This window comes from Beta vulgaris, chromosome 4 (assembly GCF_026745355.1).
Source record: "Beta vulgaris subsp. vulgaris cultivar EL10 chromosome 4, EL10.2, whole genome shotgun sequence".
Lineage (NCBI taxonomy): Eukaryota > Viridiplantae > Streptophyta > Magnoliopsida > Caryophyllales > Amaranthaceae > Beta > Beta vulgaris.
The window spans coordinates 2,594,913-2,618,672 of NC_079205.1; the positions used below are offsets into that span (position 1 = coordinate 2,594,913).

The 23,760-nt window shown below is 46.0% G+C and overlaps 2 protein-coding genes across 2 annotated transcripts; both read left to right on the forward strand.

Annotated features, from left to right (window-relative positions):
• Positions 1-8: 8 nt before the first annotated feature.
• LOC125496260 (kinesin-like protein KIN-14C) lies at positions 9-2,789 on the forward strand. Its single transcript, XM_048641684.2, has 7 exons — positions 9-45; positions 474-635; positions 836-1,053; positions 1,498-1,579; positions 1,662-1,760; positions 1,870-1,974; positions 2,365-2,789. Exons 2-7 carry the CDS (start codon positions 522-524, stop codon positions 2,542-2,544), a joined length of 798 nt encoding a protein of 265 aa, XP_048497641.2. The 5' UTR covers positions 9-45; positions 474-521; the 3' UTR covers positions 2,545-2,789.
• A 6,916-nt stretch (positions 2,790-9,705) lies between these two features.
• On the forward strand, positions 9,706-10,515 carry LOC125496261 (uncharacterized). The gene is made up of 2 exons (XM_057393745.1): positions 9,706-9,840; positions 9,916-10,515. Exons 1-2 carry the CDS (start codon positions 9,709-9,711, stop codon positions 10,513-10,515), a joined length of 732 nt encoding a protein of 243 aa, XP_057249728.1. The 5' UTR covers positions 9,706-9,708.
• The last annotated feature ends 13,245 nt before the right edge of the window (positions 10,516-23,760 follow it).

Below are 23,760 nucleotides of genomic sequence, written 5' to 3' on the forward strand. Positions count from 1 at the left end.
CTCGTGATATCAGAGTTGGTGCAGAGTGCTCTGGATGGATATAGGGTAATATGTTGATTTTATTTGTGAGAGTTGGAATTTCTTACAACATAACTATCCTTGGCATCCAGAAGTGTCTGAAATCAATTCATAGTTTCATGAGCTATAACTTGTTAGAGGGGGAAACTTTTTCATCATGTCTTGATGTCGTAAAGGAAAGTAGCTAGTGAAGTTTATTACATTTCACTGATCGTCATGCTCCATATATTGCCGGTTATCGACATTTAGTGTTACAAATGTTATCGTGTTTGTCATTTATTTTGTTGAACAAACTGTGTCACAGAGCCAGTAGGAATGTAGGAGTGAATTGTAGATGTATAATGGTGTTTTCTTTGTGTATGGTGCTCATCTACTGTGGGCCTGGTATAATTAAGTATTCTTTTTCTTTCTCAGGCATCTGATTTCATAGGATTATGTGTTGCATCTTGTGGCAGGTTTGTATATTTGCTTATGGGCAAACAGGTTCGGGGAAAACATACACCATGATGGGAAGGCCTCAGTTTATGGATCAGAAAGGCCTTATACCTCGATCTTTAGAGCAGATATTTGAGACTAGCCAGAGACTCTCAGCTCAAGGCTGGAAATATAAAATGCAGGTAAGCTGTTAGGAGACATACATTTCGTGAAGAATAAGCAGAAGAATAGTTAAAGACATATGTATAATCTTCACTATCCTTTGTGTACCTGTACTGGAATTATTAGACAACCGCACTTGCTGTGTGTTTTATTTAGAGATGGAGGTGCTATGAATTCCATTCTCTTTTCTCATACTTAATTCGGTATTTATTTTTCCCAGGCATCAGTTCTGGAAATTTACAATGAATCAATTAGGGACCTACTGGCGACTAATCGAACAAGTTGGGATGCTGCACGTACAGAAAATGGTGTTCCATTAAAGCAACATGCTATTAAGCATGATGCTAATGGGAACACTTACGTCTCTGATCTTACCATCGTTGATGTCTGCAGCTCAAAAGAGGTTGCTTCTCTTTTGCATCAAGCTGGTCAATGTCGGTGAGTTCATTTCTTAGACTTCATCTCTATTTACTAGCTTTCAGCTTTTTTCCTCATTGGATTTGGTGAGGGAGGAGGGGTAGGTAAGTCAGTGATAGAGCTGAAACTCTGGCATGGTGGTTCTAGAAAATTGAGGTATCAGTGAAAATTAACATGATATGATTTTCAGTCTAGCTTAATTTTCTAACAAGATTGCGATATGGGTATATTAATGATACTGGGGAGAAAAGATTAAGATCTCCTTACCAGCTGTCCAACTGGATGCTAGACTTTGCTAGGCTGCAAGCACTAAAACTTTCTTTTAGTGCCCCACTCATTTTAAAGTGTTCATGTATGTCATTGTTTTGTGTTCTTGCTGTTGTAGTTTATCTTCATTGTGATTCATCGCAAGAGGCTTCGTTCTGTGGTTTATCTTGCTAACTGACTTAATTTTTCTATGTTCAGATCGGTGGGGAAGACACAAATGAATGAGCAATCATCAAGAAGTCACTTTGTCTTTACGTTGCGGATATCTGCAGTTAATGAGGTAGGTTTTTTTGTACTTTTCTCGATGACCTCTCCAACTACATGGCTTGGCTTTTGTTACATGCGTAGTTTTGTTTTTGCAGACCACTGAAAAGCATGGTGTTTTGAATCTAATTGATCTTGCTGGAAGTGAGCGGCTCTCTAAAAGTGGCTCAACCGGTGATCAATTGAAAGAGACTCAGGTATTTTTCGAAATTTGTTTGGGCTGTTGAAGTTGTTTATAGTCTTATAGATGCTATTGAGCTGCCGTATTCATAACTTGGAAAATTGATTTGTTTTTGCTGTAACTAGGCCATTAATAAGAGCTTGTCCTGCCTTGCTGATGTCATATTTGCTTTGGCTAAAAAGGAAAGCCATGTTCCTTTCAGGAACTCAAAGCTTACATATCTTCTCCAGGTACAAAGATGCAACTACTCTCATATATATTATTGTTACCTTTGATTGCATGAACATTTTGGTGCTAGACCTTGCAAATTTATTAAGAAATATAATTTTCTACGGTTACATTTTTGAAACTCAGTGTCTAATAGTACTAACATGCTTTTGATAGTCAGTTATTGAACAGTTTCTAGTAGTACTCATTATTCATTAACATTCTTTTGATACCCAGTTATTGACATAGTTTCGAGTATTTATTTTTAATTTTTATGCGTCTTGAATCTGCATAGTGCATAGATTTTGTTCAAGCTTTTGAAATAGAGTAGTAGTATTCAGATTAATGTATTACTTGGTTTCTTCATTAGCTTCATTTTGTTCAAATTTCAATATTATTTGTCGTGTGATCAGCCTTGCCTTAGTGGGGACTCCAAGACACTGATGTTTGTCAATCTCTCACCTGAACCTTCATCAGTCAACGAGTCGTTATGTTCTCTCCGATTCGCCGCCAGAGTTAACACTTGTCAAATAGGTGTTCCTCGCCGTCAGACGGCTGTAAGATCAGCAGATTCTCGTTTAAGCATAGGCTGAGATATGATTACCCTTCTTTTTATTCTTAACATCTAATATCACATTCACAATTTCTGTGGGTTACTTGTATGAAATTTGTTCCTTAGAGTGTATGGGTTGTGTAATCTATATTACATGATGGGCCGTTATTGGATTTGTATAAGCAGCTATAGGTTGCATTAATTGGTTTATTCTGATCTATGTTGTAATATTATCCGATCCGAGGGCAAAGTTTCCAGCTTGCCTAATTTTACTTGATTTGATTAGATGACGTGTATATTTTTTCTCCTGTTGGTGACAGGAGGATATATTGTCCCATCTCTGATAAGGTGTGATCAAAAGGCAATTCAAATATTCCTACTGATATTCGTTTTCTGTTCCCTCTTCTTATCTCCAAAGTATAATCAATTTGGTTCTACCTAAATCTCTTAGGATTTGTTTGGTTTGTGCCAATAATTGTGGTAATAATTACTTTTTAATAGGAAAGTAATGGTATGAAGACAAACTCTTGCTAGGCAACTAGCCTGTAGGGCACATTTAAGGCTGGGTATAAAGCTAAACAGTCCGAAATTAAATATTTTGGACAATGTCTTGATTTTTAGGTGGTACTATTGAGCTACCATGTCTCCGTCTTAATTGTGGTAATAATAACAAGTTTTGATGTAATATTTGTAAGAAAAGTTCTATGTTAGTGTAGATGATGAGATTTCATCGTGTCTTTTTATAATTTTTCCTTATTGTTCATACCATTTTAAAGTAATAATGGATGAAAATAAATAATAAGACTAGTATATATTTGGATGTTGGGAGAAAGTATCCATATGGACCTTGACATGTGAATTTTCTGTACTTAAGCTAAAATTTATTACATGTATTGCATTTTGTAATTGTTTATTAAAGAAGTAAATAGCAATAACTTAATTTTGGAAACCTAAATGCTTAACTTTAACTTAAATTTGCCAGAACACACAACCATCAATCTTAAGATTTAGAACATATTTGGCGATAACTTTTTAAATAACTCTTAAAAGTTTGCAAGGTTATATTCTAATTAATAGATAGATGTGATGAATTGAGAGATATTAAGATGACTACTTGTTGAGAGAAACAATGTGGTACCTTAAATTGTTAGATTAGAGATGAGAAACATTAAGAAATAGTGAGCCAATGCCAAATACTGGAAATGAGTAAGTTAAAATAGAGATGCATGAATAAATAAGTGCGTAAACAAGGAATTGACAATACAAGTAGTATTAATCTTCCTTTTCTCACTCTTGCTCTACAATATTCTTCCCCCCCTTCTCTCTCAAGAACATCGGCTATCGCCTACTCTCACCACCACCCCTCACCGCAAATCGCGACACAACCCCATATTTTCGCACCCTTGTTTCTTTTCCTTCTCCATCACCATTTAGGCTCCGTTTGGTAGGGAGTAAAACGTTTTCCCGGAAAACTGTTTTCCTCTATTTTCAGTTTTACATTGTTTGGTTGGCAAAATAGTGTAAAATCATTTTCCCTTGGGGTAAAATTACTCTCCCAATGATGGAAAACCATTTTCCTTTCAAAATGAAGGGAAAACTATTTTCCTTATCTCTCTTGTACACTCCTCTCACTACCTCCTTACTTTCCCTTTCATTTTCCTTTCATTTTATCATTTTTCTTACATCGAACCAAACAACGGAAAACTAATTTTGGAATTGTGTTTTCCATTGTAAATTGTTTTCCATGAAAATCATTTTACACTACAAATGTTTTACGCCCTACCAAACGGAGCCTTAAGGTAAATTTTGAAAATCTGAAGGTCTAATTCGACCATAAGCAAAGGTATACATCCATTCTTAGTTTCTTACTCCTGATTTTCTTTTTTTGAACTTTTAGGATTATGGGTTTTCAAGTAGTGTTGGTGGATATTTGGGTGGGGGCTTTTTCGAGGGGTTTTGGCGGCTTACGTGGTGTTTTATGTGGCAAAGGTGGTGCGGTGGTAATTTTTCGTGGCTGGGGGGTGGTTTTGGTCGATATGGTGGTGGTTTCGGTGGAGAGGGTGGTAGTTAGGGTGCAGGAGATAATGTTGATGGGCTGCGGTGGTGGGTGGTGGGCGGTGGGCGGTGGTTGCTGTGGTGGTTAGTGAGATTTGCAAAGTGTCACGTGACCCGCACATGGGAGAAATGGTGCAAAACTAATAGATCCCCACATACTGCATAGTAAATTAGTAACTAGTATCCAACAACCTAACACGTTATATTAGGTAATTTTTCACAAAAAGTTGATTATATTAGAAATTTCATGAAATTAACTTTTATAATCTTTTTTTTTTTTAAAAAAACTACCTTTTAATTTTTTTTTTTAAAACTAACTTATATAACAAATTTCTTCCCTCTCAAAAAAATAAAAATATAAAAATAAATTTCTTACAATATACTACCATTTTACCATTGATGGTGTTTAGTAACTTTTTAAATTTTTTTTCCCTTACACTTCTTTCCCATTTTCTTGCTACCTTATAGGCAACAACACCTACTGCAATTGTCATTATTGATTAGTATTAACGTTAAATAATATTATACTGAAAGTTAAATTGTTATATAAGATAAATTTTTGAATGATTATTTTTAAAAGATAGTCTTTAAAAAAAATTGCTTATAAAAAATAGTTTTTTTGAAAATTTGAACCTCTGCATTCGGCGGATTGCAATTTTTCTAGCCTACAAAAAACACACTTTCCCCAAGGAAGGGATAACGTTATGCAAATAAAGTAGATGATTAATTGGTTGTAAATGGAACTGGGCCAATGTATTTTTTTCCTCGTATCTCATAGCTTTTTGTATAATCTGTTTTCATCTCCTGTTAGGATGTTCTAGAACCATAGCCCATAGTATTCGTGGCCCCCAAGAATCATTCATATCTTGTTTAATTCCAAATTTCTTCACTTATATAATTGTTTCTGTCTAGAAATTAAGGGTTCTGATTCCTTTGCTTAGGGAGTACCGGGTCAGATTCGACTGTCCTGAGTTCAAAGTCCGTACGCCGGAATCCTGCAAAAGTAACGGTTAGACTGCCCCGGGGGTTGTTCCGGGATCGCCTCTCCGACGCTCAAGTCAGTAATCAAGCTTAGAGAGATGAAGTCTAGAGAGAGATGCTCTGGTTTGTTAGGTAAGAATTCAATACCTTCTCATTGATGAGGGGGTTAAGTATTTATAGTGCTGGGGATTTCCCAACTGTAGGCCAGCTGGGGGGCATTGACAGCTGGAATGCACCATCACAGGTGGGGCCCACTGGAAGCTCTAAGGCATTTATTGGGCTGGATTATCCTTGGTAAGCTTAAACCAGGAAATAAGCCCAAACAATTACCCCACGCCAGGAATGGGAAATATCGAGGCCTTGCTGAAATATTTCCAGTTCGTGGCGGAACCTAGACAGTTTGGAACCCAGGTTGCCCTGCTTCTTAGGCAGGAAAGGAGGGCACGTGCCGACCCAATCTCCTCAAGGAGGAGGGGTGGCTAGAGTGCCGACCCGATCTCCTCGAGGAGAGGGGTGGCTTGAGTGCCGACCCGGTCTCCTAAAGGAGAGGGGTGGCTTGAGTGCCGACCCGGTCTCCTCAAGGAGAGGGGTGGCTTGAGTGCCGACCCGGTCTCCTCAAGGAGAGGGGTGGCTTGAGTGCCGACCCGGTCTCCTCGAGGAGAAGGATGTCTTGAGTGCCGACCCGGTCTCCTCAAGGAGAGGGGTGGCTTGAGTGCCGACCCGATCTCCTAATGGAGAAGGGTGGCCTCAGTGCCGACCCGGTCTCCCTTAGGAGAGGGGTGGCTTGATTGCCGACCCGGTCTCTTCAAGGAGAGGTGTGTTTAGTGAACGGCTCGGCCTAGGGACCAATGAGCCCCATGGTTGTCCGAGCAGGTATCCTCGTTCGTTTAGTCAGTCAAGGAGGGCCTACTTAGGCCGAGCCGGTTGGACGCGGCTCGGATGAGGGGCCAATGAGCCCCATGCTTGTCCGAGCCGGTGCCTGCTCTCGCTAAGTCAATCTGGGACTTGGAGACTTACTCAACCAAGGAGGAGTGCCTCCAAGGGCTGAGCTAGGTGGACGCGGCTCGGATGAGGGGCCAATGAGCCCCATGCTTGTCCGAGCGGTGCCTGCTCTCGCTAAGTCAATCTGGGACTTAGGAGACTTACTCAACCAAGGAGGAGTGCCTCCAAGGGCGAGCTGGTGGACGCGGCTCGGATGAGGGGCCAATGAGCCCCATGCTTGTCCGAGCCGGTGCCTGCTCTCGCTAAGTCAATCTGGGACTTAGGAGACTTACTCAACCAAGGAGGAGTGCCTCCAAGGGCCGAGCTAGGTGGACGCGGCTCGGATGAGGGGCCAATGAGCCCCATGCTTGTCCGAGCCGGTGCCTGCTCTCGCTAAGTCAATCTGGGACTTAGGAGACTTACTCAACCAAGGAGGAGTGCCTCCAAGGGCCGAGCTGGTGGACGCGGCTCGGATGAGGGGCCAATGAGCCCCATGCTTGTCCGAGCCGGTGCCTGCTCTCGCTAAGTCAATCTGGGACTTAGGAGACTTACTCAACCAAGGAGGAGTGCCTCCAAGGGCCGAGCTAGGTGGACGCGGCTCGGATGAGGGGCCAATGAGCCCCATGCTTGTCCGAGCCGGTGCCTGCTCTCGCTAAGTCAATCTGGGACTTAGGAGACTTACTCAACCAAGGAGGAGTGCCTCCAAGGGCCGAGCTAGGTGGACGCGGCTCGGATGAGGGGCCAATGAGCCCCATGCTTGTCCGAGCCGGTGCCTGCTCTCGCTAAGTCAATCTGGGACTTAGGAGACTTACTCAACCAAGGAGGAGTGCCTCCAAGGGCCGAGCTAGGTGGACGCGGCTCGGATGAGGGGCCAATGAGCCCCATGCTTGTCCGAGCCGGTGCCTGCTCTCGCTAAGTCAATCTGGGACTTAGGAGACTTACTCAACCAAGGAGGAGTGCCTCCAAGGGCCGAGCTAGGTGGACGCGGCTCGGATGAGGGCCAATGAGCCCCATGCTTGTCCGAGCCGGTGCCTAAGGTTTTGGACCACTGGCTGAGGTGACCGAGTGGTAACCTTGAGCTGATGAACTGGCAATATTGAGCTGGTGAACTTAATAGTTTCTTGGGAACCCAATGCCACGTGGCAACGGTGGATTATTGGGGTGCTTGAAAACATGGTGGCGATTCAACTTCTGGTTATTTATGACTTTTGTGACGATTGATATTCCGAGGGGTGTGCCTTTTGAACAGTTTTGGGCAGTTGGGAGGCCCATTAAGGTGCTGAAGACACAAGGCCCGGTCCAAGATGTAACGTGGCACGCGGAGACGAGGATTTGCCTATAAGTAGGAGAGAGGGGAGAGATTTTTGTCACTTTTACAATTCTCTCTCTCTCTCTAAATTTGAGTTTTCTGCTCTCTCTCTCTCTACTTTAGAGATTTTCTCTCTCTAAGTCCGAGCCCCATCTTCTTCGTCCGACCAGGTACGCCTTTGTTTTGTTTTTTCGCTAAGTTTTTCTTCTCTTTCTTTTAATAAAATCGGCCGACCCCCTTCTGTTGATAAATAATGGGGAGTCGTCCGAGTCAGTGACACCCCTCCCTCACCTCCTTATAATTTAGCCGAGGAAGTGAGGGGTATGGGAATGGTATTGGTGTCAACTTTAATAAGTTGCCCGGATCCCTCGGCTGTGCCTGAGGCGCTTTCCCTCCCAAGTACTCCTTCGCAAGCCGAGGAGGAGGAGGCCGAGGGTCCATCCCCCTACCCTGGGAGGTGTCCCTGGCCTATCCTTCTTCGAGGAGTTACTTAGACAAATATTTGTCTGATGGTGTAGTTAGGATAGCTATGCCGGAGAGGAAGGCGAAGCGTCACGTCCGGGGGCTCGTATATCCGAGCTTGATCCGAAGGGCGGACCGGGAGCAAAGTTTCCACTTCCGTCTTTAATAAAAGCTTTGCTAGAAGATGCCGAGGCCAAGCGGCCAAATTTCAAATAAAGGACCCTATATACTTGTCCGACCCGATGCTAACCATACCATCTTATCTCCACCGCCGGGATGCACGGCATTTTATTACAAGGCAATGGAACTAGGTCAAGATTCCCGCTGACCCATTTGAGAAAGACTTCTGAACGCCTACAACTTGTGCTTGGGTCAGCTTTCCCCAAACTCTTGGGGCGGATTTTAGCGGTTCAAGTGATCTGTAGCATCATCGGTGTCAAGCCGACCCTGACCCTTTGGCGGCATATGTACAAATTGTTCGAAATGCCAGCCGGGGATCATGGTCCGGGCTGGTGGTGTTTTCAGGCTCGGCGGGGCTATCGTACTGTTCTTGATCTCCCCACTCTCAGAAGGGGTTCCGCCGAGGATTCGCTTTTGTGTACCTATGGTGGGGAATGGGGCATCCCCACCGTGCCCCCGTCATCCGAGCCAAACCACTGTTTGAACTTCAAGGTGCCAGAGCTATCCGACGAGGAAGCTGTGGCCGCCATCTACTTTCAACTGGAGGCTAAGATAGTCGATGGTGGCGAGGTGTTCGTAGCGGGGAACTGGCTCCCGAGCTGCAAATGTTCAAGAACGAGCACTTCCTCGCCGCATTGGCCTGAGTCCGGCCTTTCCCAAGGGTAATTCGGCAAAAGGGGGTCCGGTTGACTTATATTTATGCTTGCTTTGATATTTTGCTCTAACTCTTTTTCCTTTTGCAGAAGCCTCCCTAGCCTTTCTCAAAGAGACCGACTCAGAGATGGCCGAACGATGACCTCCGCTGCACTGAAGGCGGCTCGGATTAGGGCCGAGATGAAGGCCAACAAGATTAACAAGCCTTCTAAGCCAAAAGTGAGAACCCTTTTCTTCCGACCCGGTTTAGCTTTAAGTTTTTCAATTTCTCACCAACTTTTAATGTGTTTTGCAGGATCCTTCCAACCCTAAACCGAGGAAGCGCAAGGAGCGCACTGAAGAGAGGGTGGAAATGACGGAAAAGGCTTTGGCGAAGGCCCGAGCCGAGCAGGAGGCTTCCGCAAAGAAGGCTAGAAAGGAGCCTTCTGTCGAGGTGAATAGTCCTCGACCCGATCGGAGGTGGGGAACCATGTCTCGGTCCATCCCTCAGATTTCAGCCTGTTCGTCCGGGGTACGAACCGGGGCCTCTCACCCTTCTCCGGCCGAGCGCTCTTTGTCCGAGGCGCCGGTCCCTTTACCCAAATGTCCAAGACGGACAAGAAGAAGAGGATCTCCGACGCACTGGAGATCCTATGTACTCAAACTGACCGAGACCACATCAATGAGGTCAACCAGAGGAATGAGTCGAGTGAGCTCTTCCGCTCTTGGATGGACGTAAGTGAATTTTTCTCCGCCCTTTTACTTGCCTTTTATTGGCCAACTTCTAACTGTTGTTTATTGTTCCTGCAGTTTTCCATCCGAATGACTAAAGTGGCGGAAGACCGGCTCGCCCTGGTACAAGAGGTCTCGGACCTGAAGCAGGCGGCTCGGTCGCACTTTGATGAAGTGTACCAGGCCAAGGAGGCCAAACGATTGGCCGAGCTGCGCAAGGAAGAGGTGGAGGAGAAGATCCGGAAGGGCGAGGAGGCCTGGCAGAAGGAGCAGACAGAGTGGAAGGAAGAGAGGGCCAATCTTTCCCTGGCTAAGGAGAATGCTGAGGCGGCCAAGGTCACGGCCGAAACCAAGCAGGCTCAAGCTGAGAAGGAACTGGCGGAGGTCAAACTTAAACTCTCCGCGGCCGAGGCTCAACTGAAAGAGGCCCAAGCGGCCGTTTCTCGCTCTCGGGAGGAGTGGTTCCAAGCTTGGCAGAAGTCGGATGACTGTACCGATTTCTGCGCCGACGTGGGCCAATCTTCCCATAAGAGTGGCGAGGACGAGGCGCTTGCTAGGCTTAAAAGAGCCTTTGCTGATTCCTGTCCCGGGGCCGATGGAATTCAGTCTGGTCTCGCTACCAGGAGCTGGCCGATGCCGACGCAGCGGAGATTAAGGCCAGGATGGCTGAAGAGATGAGCTCGGACAGCGACTCTGACTCTGATGATGAAGAGGAAGATGCTGGAGCACCGAGCCACCTCCACCAGAGCAACCTGCCGCCGAGCAACCTGCCACTGGTCCTTCTACTTAGCTTCCTTAGGATTTTTATTTTCTTAGCTTTGGCCTTGTCGGCCCTTTGCTTTTGTAAACTTTTGGTTGTATTTTACAACTTTTATCAATTGGAATACAACTACTATTTTGCAACTCGTCATTTGTCGCATATTTTTCGTTATTTGCAATATTACAACATTCAATAGACAATAAACTGGTTAAGTTTTGCTTGCCTTTTTGTTCAAAAATAGACTGGTTAAGTCTCTTTCATTTCTGGGGTATAAAACCGACTTGATACATGGACTGGTTAAGTCCGAGTTACAATTTGATTTGTTTGCTAACCGACAAGTACTGCTGGCCTTACATCATGCCCCTAGTGCAAGTAACGAAAAAAAGTTACACATAGAATCTTTTGAGATTGTCTAGGTTCCAAGGCCGAGCCAGGGGACCCCTTCGGGAGATTCGAGTCGGAATGTCCCTGGCTTGATGATTTCTGTAACCTTGTAAGGGCCGTCCCAATTTGCCCCCAACTTCCCTTTGAGATGGGAAAGTCCAGTGGCTTCGACCTTTCGGACGACCCAGTCGCCTAGACTGATTGGCTCGACTTACTCGCGGTTAAAATGCCTTGTGATTCTTTGCTTGTACCGGATGGCTTGTAGCAAAGCATTGCCTCGGGTTTCTGGCAATAGGTCTAAGTTGATGGGCTTTTCTTCTTCATTTTGGTCGAACTCATAGAATGTCATCCGAGGGGAAGGAATTCCCACCTCGACCGGAAGGACAGCCTCGCTTCCATAGACCAAGCCGAAAGGGGAGTGCCCCGTGGCTTCCTTTACCGTTGTTCGAGCCGACCAGAGTACTCCAGGTAGGTCGTCTACCCATGCCCCTTTAGCGGCATCAAGGGATTCTTGATACCCTTAGGACAATTTTATTAGCCGACTCGGCTTGCCCTTGGTCGTGAGGGGCGGAGACGCCGAAACCTTGTTTGAATGCCGAACCGGGACAATATCTCGAGTCGGCCCACTGTTGAACTGTCGGCCATTGTCTGATACCAAGGCTCTTGGAATTCCGAACCGGGTAATGATTTCCTCCATATGAACAACTGAACCTGCTTGTCAGTAATTGACGCCAGTGGCTCGGCTTCGGTCCACTTGGTGAAATAATCAATTGCCACAATTAGGAACTTCCTTTGCCCAGAAGCCGGGGGAAAAGGTCCGAGCAGGTCCATGCCCCACTTGTCGAAAGGCAGGACTGCTTGAATGGTGGTGAGGGGAGTGGCGGCGCCCTCGGTATGTCCGAGTGAATCTGGCAGGAGGGACACCGTCGGACTAAGTCCGAGGCATCAGCCTTTAAGGTAGGCCAATAGTACCCTGCTCTTAGCGCCTTTCCGGCTATAGTCCGACCCCCTTGATGGCTTCCGCAGGCTCCTTGGTGTATTTCTCGGAGGACATAATTTCCTTCCTCGGGAGTTATACATTTGAGGAGGGGATGAGTGAAAGACTTTTTATAGAGCTGCCTTTCATGCCAAAGGAACCAACCAGACTTATGCTTAATCCGGTCGGCTTCTTTAGGATCACTGGGTAAGGTCCCGTCTCGCAAGTACTCCACAATTTCACCCATCCAGTTTGAGGATCGATTGAGTACGAGCTGCTCTTTAGCATTTATGCTAGGTTCCTTCAACATTCCCAAGTAATGGTTCTGGGGGCCGACCCCTCAGCAGAACTAGCCATCCGAGCCAGTGCATCAGCCTGCTGATTTTCCGAGCGAGGAATGTGGGTGATCCGGAATCCGGACAACCTTGCAATGACAGCTCGGGCTTTGGCCAAGTACATCCTCATGTTCTTCCTTGGCCTCATAGTCTCCGGAAATCTGACCCACTATGAGTTGTGAGTCGGACTTGGCTATGATTGAGGTTGCCCCAGCTAGGATGCATAGCTGATTCCGAGGATGAGAGCCTCATCTCGGCTTCATTGTTAGATCCGAGAAATTCGAACTTAACAGCATATTCAATTTTTTCTCCGACCGGAGGTTTGATGACCAATCCGGCTCCACACCACTCTTTGTGGATGACCCATCAACAACAATCCCACTCCTCTTGCGACCGACCGGGGGTCGAGTTGCGCATTCAGTGATGAAGTCAGCGAGTGCTTGGGCCTTGATGGCTCTTCGGGGCTCGAACTCGAGCCCAAAATCTGCTAACTGGTCTGCCCAATCACTCATCCGACTCGAGTGATTTCTATTTTCAATAAGCTTCCGGAGTGGTTGTCCGGTTAGGACTTTGATGGGGTGTGCTTGAAAATAGGGCTTGAGCTTCCGGTGCCATACCAAGGCAAAGACCATTTTCTCAACATCGCTGTATTCGCCTCGGCCCCCCTATAGGCGTGGCTGATGAAGTACACGGTGTTGCTTTCCTTCTCGCTCGGCTATCAGGACGGCGCTAAGAGCGTAGTCCGAGACAGCCAAGTAGATAAACAGGGGTTCCCCCGGCAAGGGGGAGATTAATTTGGGCAAAGATGCCAAGTGATTCTTGAGGTCAGCGAAGGCTTGCTCGGCTTCGTCATCCCATGCGAACTCTTTTCGCTTCAGGGCCTTGAAGAACAGAAGCTTTTATCGGCCGACCGGGAGAGGAACCGACCGAGTGCCGCTAAGCAGCCGGTTAGGCGCTGTACTTCCCGAACATTCCGAGGCGATTTCATTTCTAAGACCGCTTTGATTTTGTCCGGGTTGGCCTCTATACCTCTCTCATCTACTAGAAATCCGAGGCACTTTCCCCCTTTAACTCCGAAGACGCATTTTTTAGGGTTGAGCATCATTCGGTATTTCCTTAGGGTGCTCAGCGTTTCTTTCAGATCTGCAGGTGATCCGACTGGGCCTTGCTTTTGACTATCATATCGTCAACATATACCTCAATGTTCCGACCCAATTGGTCGCTGAAGATTTTGTTACGGTACGCTGATATGTCGCCCCGGCATTTTTGAGGCCGAATGGCATCATTTTGTAGCAGTAGACACCCTGAGGAGTGATGAACGCGTATGAACCCTATCCTTCTCGGCCATGGGAATTTGATGATAGCCGGCATTTGCATCCATGAAGCTGAGAAGGGCGTGCCCTGCCGTTGAATCGACCAGCCTATCGATCTTTGGCAAAGGGTGATTGTCTTTTGGGCAGGCTTTGTTTAAGTCGGTGAAGTCGACACACATTCGCCATGCCCCACTCGGCTTTTTGACCAAAACCACATTGGCTAGCCATTCCGAGTATTGACACTCTTCTATGAAACCCGCCTCGAGCAGCTTCTTGACTTCTGCTGCTGCCGCGGCATTTCTTTCGGGACCTTGGTGCCTGAGCTTCTGCTTGATAGGTCTGAACCCCTCTTTGATGTTAAGCTCATGGCACATGATTTTCGGGTCGAGCCCCGGCATTTCTGTGGCCTCATAGGCAAAGACATCTTGGTACTCCGTGAGCACTTGGATGATATCTTGCCTTGTTTGCGGGTCCATGGCCTTGCCTACCCTGACAGTCCGACCGGGGTCCTGGCCGATCGCGACTTCTTCGTCCTCTTCGGCTGGTTGAGGACGTTCTATTGCTTGGGGTTTTCAGTTATGTACACCCCGAGGCTCGTTGAGGGCTGACCCCCTTCATATTTCTTTTTTTCGAGTCCTTTTGGACGTCGTTGTCCGAGTCCTTTTGGACGTCGGTATTTTTGAGGCTATTCACATAGCACTCTCTTGCGGCCTGTTGGTCGCCTTGAATTTTTCCTACCTTCCCGTCATCAGTCTCAAACTGCAAGAGGAGCTGGTAGGTGGAGATGGCGGCCTTGGCCTTGTTTAGCATGGGCCTCCCCATTATTATGTTGTAAGGCAAAGGGATGTCTACCACCAAGAAGTCGATCGGTAGGCTTCTCCCCTTACCCTTTTCACCCATCCGAGTGGGTAATTTATTGATCCGACCGGTGGACAGAGTTGCCCCCGAAGCCTATGAGCGGCTGAGCCATGGGGTAACATCCCGTTCGGTGTACTTCAGCTTTTTGAGGCAGTCAAGGGTGATTATATCAGCGGATGAGCCGCTATCCACCAATACCCTCTTCACCTTTGTATTCGCTACCTTGAGCTCGATGACAAGGGGGTCGTCGTGCGGAACCGCAACGTCCGACTAGGTTCCCCAAATGTCATGACGGGGCAGCTTGCTCGGGGGAGCTGAACATCAAGCACCTGATGTTTAAGGTTCTGGAGGTGAGCCTTGCGCGCTCGGCCGGTTAGGCCTCCCGACGCAAATCCTCCAGCGATGACACCAATGAAGCCTTCGGTGTCCCCACTGTTCGACTGACCCACCTTTTGCTTTCCCTTTTCCTCGCTCGAACGCTTGAGGTAGTGGTTGAGCTTGCCCTGGTCGGCCAGACCGTTCAAGGATTTCTTGAGCTCCCGACAGTCATTGGTGGTGTGACCACATTCCTTGTGGTAGTCACACCACAAACTTTTGTCCCTCCGAGACGATGACGTCCGGATGGGCGTTGGCCTGGGAAGCCAATTTTTGTCCCGGATGCCAAAGTAGATTTCCTTCCGTTTTTATTGAATCGGGGGTCGTTGCCATTATCAGTGAGCCGATCCCCTCGGCCCCCTGTTCTTTGATGCTTAGGCTGACCCGCGTGATTCCCTTCATCCTTCCTTTTCTTGCCAACCTCGTCCGAGTAACGGCAGATATCCGTTGCTTGGATGAATCTTTGAGCCCGAGCCATGGCTTCCGAGTAAGTTTTGACTTCATTCTCGGCTAATGACCATCTGAGCCGACCCGGTTGGAGGCCGGACATGAGGGCAGCGAAGGCTACAGCGTCCTGTAGGTCGGTTATTTTGAGAGACTCTTCGTTGAACCTCTTGATGTAGTCCGACAAGGATTCATTCTTGTCTTGCTTCACCCCCATGAGGTGAAGGCTGGTTTTTCTTTGCCTCTTTCCCGCTACGAACTGATGGATGAAGAGGTGCTCCAATATGGCGAAGTCAGTGATGACCCCCGCCGGCAGTTCTTGGAACCAATTCAGAGCCAACCCTCTAAGGGTGGTAGGGAAGAAGCGGCACCAAGTGGCCTCGCAGCTTGTCTGCACGCTCATTTGAGCCTTGTAACTAGCCATATGGTCATCTGGGTCGGTTAGGCCCGCAAATGGCTCGATCAGGGGGTTTTAATTTTACCCGGAGGTTGGGTCCCTAGGATTTCCTGACTGAAGGGATCAGGAACTTGAGCCCTCCTCCAGCTAGCCTAGGGGCTGAGAATGAGCCGAGTCCCCTTGGCCCTCTCGGTCATTTGCTTTCTTCCTGAGGAATCCCGAGCGTCATAGCCTTGGCTGAGGCGCTTCTTGTTGTTAAGGAATTCCGGGCATCTTGGGGTTTCCGACCCGCACCCCCCTTGGGGATTTAGATACATGGGTCTCTGCATGCTGACGGGCCGACCCTGTCGCCGGACTTTTCCCTTTCCCGGTGGCTCGGGTCTCTCGCATCGGACCGTGGCCGGCTAGGCTGGGTCTCGATTAGAACGAGAGTTGTCCCTCTGAGAGCGGACGACCGTGCGCTCCCTGGGTTCATGCTGATTGAGGGACGACTTGTTGTGGTTGCCTCTGCTGAAGCATGGCCATCATGTCCATCATACCCTTTTGGAATGTCTCCTGGAGCTGAGCCGTGATAAGGGCCAGGTCAGACGCAAAGAGCGGCTGAGGCTCCACATGCTGGATATGCTGGGATACTGACCGAGGGTCCAAAGTTTGGACGGTAGGTGACCTCCGAGCCGGTGAGGGAGTCCGCTCGGCCTCTCGGTTATGCGCAGGCGAATGGCCTCGCTCCGGTCGGGGATTGGGGATCCCGATTATGGCGGGCGAGTGGCCTCTCTCTGGCCGAGAGACCTGCTCGGAGGCTGGCTTGCCGCGAGTTTTTTGGTTGGTGCCATGGTCAATTGGCGTTCTGAGCTGAGTAGCTGATGAATAAATCTGAGTGAGTGGTGGCGAAGTAACTTTTTGTACTATCCCCACAGACGGCGCCAAACTGTTTCTGTCTAGAAATTAAGGGTTCGATTCCTTTGCTTAGGGAGTACCGGGTCAGATTCGAATGTCCTGAGTCAAAGTCCGTACGCCGGAATCCTGCAAAAGTAACGGTTAGACTGCCCCGGGGGTTGTTCCGGGATCGCCTCTCCGACGCTCAAGTCAGTGATCAAGCTTAGAGAGATAAAGTCTAGAGAGAGATGCTCTGGTTTGTTAGGTAAGAATTCAATACCTTCTCATTGATGAGGGGGTTGAGTATTTATAGTGCTTGGATATCCCAACTGTAGGCCAGCTGGGGGCACTGACAGCTGGAATGCACCATCACGGGTGGGGCCCACTGGAGGCTCTAAGGCATTTAATGGGCTGGATTATCCTTGGTAAGCTTGTACCAGGAAATAAGCCCAAACAATATATAATGTTACTCTAATCAAGGATATCTTGGCCTAATGGTTAACATTGAGGTGGTGTGAACGATAGGTCACATATGCAAATCTCCCTTTGTTTGTATTTTGTATTGCCTTCGTAGCTCATATATATATATATATATATATATATATATATATATATATAATAATATATATAATATATATATATATATATAGTGTTACTATCAAATAAGTAGATGAATTTATGAATTGTTACGAGTGTTGACTTCCTTTCTTAATTATTGTAAATTCTACTTCCATGTTAATTTTTATTGTAAAATAAATAACATAATAAAAAATTTCCTTTTCGTTCCAAATATTCATTTCTAGATTCGGCATAGCAATGGAAGAAGACAAAACTAATGAGAAGGTAATTAATTGAATAGAGAATACAAATTGAAATTAAAAAAATTGTATCTGACCCTTATTAGATATATGAAATTGAAATATTGGATGTTTGGACATACGTACATAGAGGAAGTGCGAAATAGAGATGGACAATGGAAGCTTTACTAGACTTAATTCTGTAAATTCGAAACAGAAAAATTGTTTCTAACCCTTATTTTATTTTTATCTAAGGTAAGATGATGAAGGTGCTCACTTAAAAATAAGGGAAATTCTCAATGTGTTTCATGAGGTTTGATTTCTAAACTTTAGGATTGCGAGGTGAGGAGTGATGCAACTACTCCGCCACCTCAATCTTTGCATTTAACCCTTTATTAAATACACAAATATGAATTTGAAATATTGGATGTTTGGACTTACGACATAGAGGAAGTGCGAAAAAGAGATGGACACTAAAAGACTTACTAATTTTAATCCAACGCTAGCTTATATGCTTCAAACGTTACCTACTATAACAACATTTCACAAAAGCTATCCATGATCTACCCTAATCTCTACCCACTACCATAGTCGCTACCTCACCAAATAGTCCTAATTTTCCTTAAGTAACTTTTTGACTTGTTCAACCTGTTAATTATGACTTGAAATCTTGTGAATGGCATAAGGCTAACTTTGAATGCACATATCTCTCAATCTATAAAAGATTTTGATGTGATTCAAATTGCAGGTGATAGCTTGTTCAAAGAGCTTTCCAACGATAGGTCATATGCCCAATTTCGATGAAAAACGAGAAAGTTATAACTGTTTTACGAAGAACTGATGAAGCTGTTTCGTCCCCGGCCCGACCGGGCGGATTTCGCCCGATCCGGTCGGGCGGTGCGCGGTTTTAAGCGCTGAACGTGTTTTTCGATATGTTTTTCGTTTTAAAGTTATCTTTTAGGGTTTGTACGGGGTTTCTTATATTATAAGAGGGCTTCCTAGTGTTCATTATCATCAACACAACTTATGAAACACTTTTAGCCTCTAGATTTAGGACTCCTTGTATTGCTCTTTCTGATTTTTTCCCCCACATGTGGATGTAGGTCAAATTTGACTGAACCACGTAAATCCTTGTGTTCTTTGTTTGTTCATCTTTATTATTTTCTCACCTTTATTATTTCATTAATTTTCTGTTCCGCATTAAACAAACTACAACACCCTATTTCCTAACACAACCTCTACCCGCTATCTAAAACGTTGATGTCAAACAGGGCTATAGAAGAAGTGCGAAAAAAAGATGGACAATTCAAGACTTACTAGACTTTCAATCCTATTTATGAGTAATTTAATAAACCTTGTAAGTTTAGACATAAAAGAAGTTTCTGCTTATGTTGTCCATCCACTCATGACTCATCAAATGAATGAAAGCCATGCTCCACTGTGGTCCATATGCTTAGCTGAAAGTCAAGTTGAATACTTAAATCAAGCCATGCGCTATCAATTCTAATTCATATACTTCGAACTTGTTCATTGACTTCTGTTATGTCCTAAAAATCTTGCTAAGCTGAATCTGCAGGATATAGATCCGTCCCAGCTAGAAGTTATCAGGTAGCAGCTACAGCAAGCAGAAACGAAGGGAGTTGAATAAATTTGATTCAAAGAGCATTGGATACTGATCAAGATCAAGTCAAATAATGTTGTTGCGCCTACAAAATAGGGTTGACAAAGTCATTAAGCAGAAGTGGAGATACTCCTTGATATTAGGAGATCATGGCACCATATTAGGAGATTAGTTATGCAACGTAAACATGTAAAGCAACGTTACAATAAATGTATGGATATAAATAGGAGTAGAAGTATTGGGGAAAGGCAGTTCATAAACATTGCTTACATTAGAACACTTCCATTTACTTTCACAAATATCAACAAGTGTATTTAGTATAAGCTACAAGCTGCTAGCTGCTAGCTATAAGTTGTAATTTCCTACATAGTGGATTGGTGGACTCAATTCCACCCGCGGTTTTTACCCTCCTCTTGGGGTTTTCCGCGTCACCATTTCTTGGTGTCTCTGTTTTCTCTTTGCATCCTCTTTTAATTTCGTAGCTAGCATCCCTTGTTATTGCATCTCCATTAGCTGTAGATCCTCAGCTAAGTTCTGCCTGATCAGAATTTGGCATAAACAGTTTGGCGCCCACCGTGGGGCTCTACAGCTAAACTCTCATAACAAATCCCAAAAGAAACACTTCAACCCAACTTTGAAATGGCTGACGATTCTGCTGAGGCAATGAAAGCGGCTTGCTGAAGGCTCAGGAAGACCTTCACCGCACTCAATCTGAGGCCCAGCAGCCATTGACAGCCTCAGGAAAGAGTTGGACTCTGTCAAAAGTAACAAAACACCCAAACAGCGTATCCGGAACATAATTCCTAAAGCGCTTAATCTCGAAGATTCCGAGGCCAGCGAAGGTGAAGATGGAGCAGCTAGATCCGACGATGAAGCAGATGAAGCTGATCCCACAGCCAGGAAAATGGCGCTCCTAGAATCTCAGAACAGGAAAATACTTCGCATGCTGACGAAGCTACCTGGAGCACCTACCCCTTGGCTGAAGAATCTCCTGATGGCTACGCCCAATCCCCCTTCGTGGAAGAAATCGCAAGAGCCAGGATTCCCAAAAAGATCAACGTGACCCAGCCTCACAAGCTGTATGATGGAGCTGCGGATCCCTATGACCATGTGGCTCAATATAAACAGAAGATGTGGACTCTGTCCATTCCTGAGCATCTGCTAGAAGCCACCATGTGCAAGTCCTTCGGGGCCACCCTATCTGGACCGCTTTACAATGGCTGATAAGTCTTAAGCCAGGTAGCATTCAAAATTTTGCTGCTTTAATTAACAAGTTTTATATGCAGTTTGCAAGCAGCAGAATCCTAGAGAAGCACACCGGCGACTTGTACCGCATCACCCAGAAAGCCAATGAAGCTGTGAGGCAGTACCTAGATCGATTCAACAAGGAAATGATCTCTGTCAAGAACCTGGATGTTCCCACAGCTATCGAAGCATTCAGGAGAGGACTAACCTATAAATCTAGATTGTATTATGAATTGACCAGGTACCCATGTGGCACATTCGAAGAGGTCAGGGCCAGAGCTATGGCTGAGATACGTGTCGAGGAGGACGAGGCGTCCAGGTACGTAAGCGAGCCTAGCTATGATCGGAAATCCCAGAACCAGAAGAAGACTGATTGGCGCCATCAACCATATCAGAAGCGCGAAAGTAATAACGTAGCCAGCAAGGCCACAGGTAATCATCTAACAACGATTACCCTTCCATTGCTTCCTACTGTTTTAACGTGGATGCAGGAGGCGTAGTAAACGCACTAGAAAAGCTGGGAACCACGTTAGGTGGCCTCGCAAAAGCGACAGACCAGCAGCGAGAAGGACACCACCAAGTGGTGTAGCTACCATGGCGACCATGGCCATCGAACAGAAGAATGCAATGCTCTCAAAAAGGAGGTGGCATGGCTGCTCAAGAAGGGCTATCTCGAGCACTTGATGGGGAAGAAGGGGCAGCAAGAAGATAAAGCTGGCCCCAGCCAGCAACAGCCTCTCCGCCACCTGAGCCCCTGCACGATAAGGTAATCAATTCTATCTCTGGAGGTTCAGAAATATGTGGACTAACATACTCTGCAGCCAAGAGTTTGCTCGAGAAGGTTCCAAAATGCACCTAGCCCGCTGAGGAGTGCTGAAGAGAAAAAGCTCAGAAGCATGACCATCAGCTTCGACGAAGAAGATGGAGATGAAGAAGCTGATAATCATGACGGCCTCGTCGTGTCTCTCACCGTCAGCAATTGCCTCATGAAGCGAGTCCTGATAGACAATGGCAGCTCAGCTAATATCATTTTCAAAAGTGCTCTAGAAAGCATGGGGCTGCAGGAAGCTGATATCCTCAGGAAAGCAACCGTTCTGTTCGGGTTCAATGGCGAGCCAGCTACAACGCTCGGAGAAATCGTATTGCCCACCTATGCAAAAGGAGTCAACCTCCAAACCAGGTTCAATGTGGTAGATTGTCCCTCAGCATACAACATCATAATGGGGACACCATGGATCCACAAAATGCGAGCTGTACCTTCCACCTATCACCAGACTATTAATTCCCTACCAAGTGGGGAGTACAAGAAATCAGGGGCGATCGCAAGCTGGCTAGGGAATGCTATAGCATATCTCTAAAAGCAAAAAAGGAATCTATCTAGCAATTACAGCAAGGTCCAGCGCCAGCCAAGCCAACAGATCAAGATGTAGATGAAGTGGCGTTGGACCCAGCAAAGCCAGAGCAGACCGTGCAGATTGGGGCATCCCTCCAGCTGAGGAAAGCAGCGATTATTGAATTCTTAAAGAAAAATGTAAGCTGTTTTGCATGGAGCCATGAAGACATGGTAGGCATTGAGCCTGACATCATCACCCATAAGCTAAACGTCGATCCCAACTCAAAGCCCGTGAAGCAGAAAAGAAGGAAGTTTGCTCCAGAAAGAAACATGATAGTCAACGAGGAGGTGGACAAGCTACTCAAAGCTGGCAAAATCCGAGAAGTCAAATATCCCGATTGGCTAGCTAACGTGGTGGTTGTTGGAAAGAAAAATGGCAAATGGCGGGTGTGCATCGATTTTACAGATCTCAATAAGGCGTGCCCAAAGATCCATTCCCGCTGCCACATATTGATGCATTAGTGGACGCTACAGCTGGCCATGAAAGGCTACATTCCTAGATGCGTACTCAGGTTACAATCAGATACTAATGGATCCTGCAGACCAAGAAAAGACCGCCTTCATGACTGAAAGAGGCATCTATTGTTACAAGGTAATGCCCTTTGGGCTAAAAAATGCGGGTGCCACCTACCAGCGGCTAGTCAACAAGATGTTCGAGAAGCAGCTGGGGGACACGATGGAAGTCTTATAGATGACATGCTGGTCAAAACAAAGAAAGCAGAGGATCATGTGGACCACCTGCAAGAAACCTTTGAGTCTTAAAGAAGTATGGGATGAAGCTCAATCCTAGCAAGTGTTCCTTGGTGTCCCAGCAGGCAAGTTTTTGGGCTACATAGTCACCCAGCGAGGAATAGAAGCCAATCCCAGCCAAGTGCAAGCACTAATCAACATCAGTCACACGCGAAACCTGAAAGAGGTCCAGAAGCTGACAGGAAGGGTAGCTGCACTGAACAGATTCATATCCAGATCATCCGACAAGTGCCACTTGTTTTACAACGTGCTAAAAAAGAATAAAGGATTCAATGGACAGATGAGCATGAAGCTGCATTGCAGGATCTGAAGGCCTACCTGGCTCAACCTCCCCTCTATCAAAGCCATCCACAGGAGAGACTCTCCAGCTGTATCTAGCTGTTAGCAGCAAAGCGGTAAGTGCGGTACTAGCCAGGGAAGCTGAAAATCAACAACTCCCAGTTTATTACGTTAGCAAATCCTTGCTGGATGCTGAAACCAGGTACACATCACTTGAAAAGTTAGTGTTAGCTTTATATATGGCATCTCGTAAGTTGAGGCACTATTTTGAGTCTCACCCCATTCATGTTATGACTAATTACCCCATCAAAGCAGTATTACGAAAACCTGAGCATTCAGGGAGAATGGCCAAATGGGCCATATCCCTGAGTGCACATGACATTAGGTATCTACCCAGGACAGCTATAAAATCGCAAGCCCTAGCTGACTTTGTGGCAGACTTTAGCCCTGACTTAGCTGCTACCGCTGAAGAAGAAGTGCGCCATGTTAACAAAGTAGGTAAATCAGGCTCATGGCAGCTGTATGTAGATGGATCTTCAAACTTCAGAGGAGCAGGTCTAGGTATAGTGCTAAAGTCGCCACAAGGGGACATGATAGTACGCGCTATCTGCTGCGATTTTAAAGCTACCAACAATGAAGCTGAATATGAGGCCTTAATAGCAGGTATGACACTAGCACATGATTTAAAAGCTAACAGTTTGCGTGTCTTCAGTGATTCGTTGCTAATAGTAAGCCAGGTAAATGGAGAGTACGCAGCTAAAGATTCTAAAATGGCCTCTTACCTAGAGCTAGCCAAAGACAAAGCCAAGTTATTCGAAGAGTTCAGCATAAAACAGATCCCAAGGGACCAGAATACCAAGGCAAACGCCCTAGCTAACCTCGGATCAGCACTCAGAAAATGCGATTTCAAATCAATACCTATAGCCCACCTAGCTGAGCCAGCTATCAGCAAAGAGGTAAACATGGTGCAATCAGATGACAACCAGGCAGGAAGCACCAGCTGGACCCAGCCAATCATCGATTTTCGGAGAGGGGCATCTTGCCAGAAGATAAGCTGGAAGCTAGGAAGCTGCGAATGAAAGCCACAAGATATCATGTTATTTCCGGCACTCTATTCAAA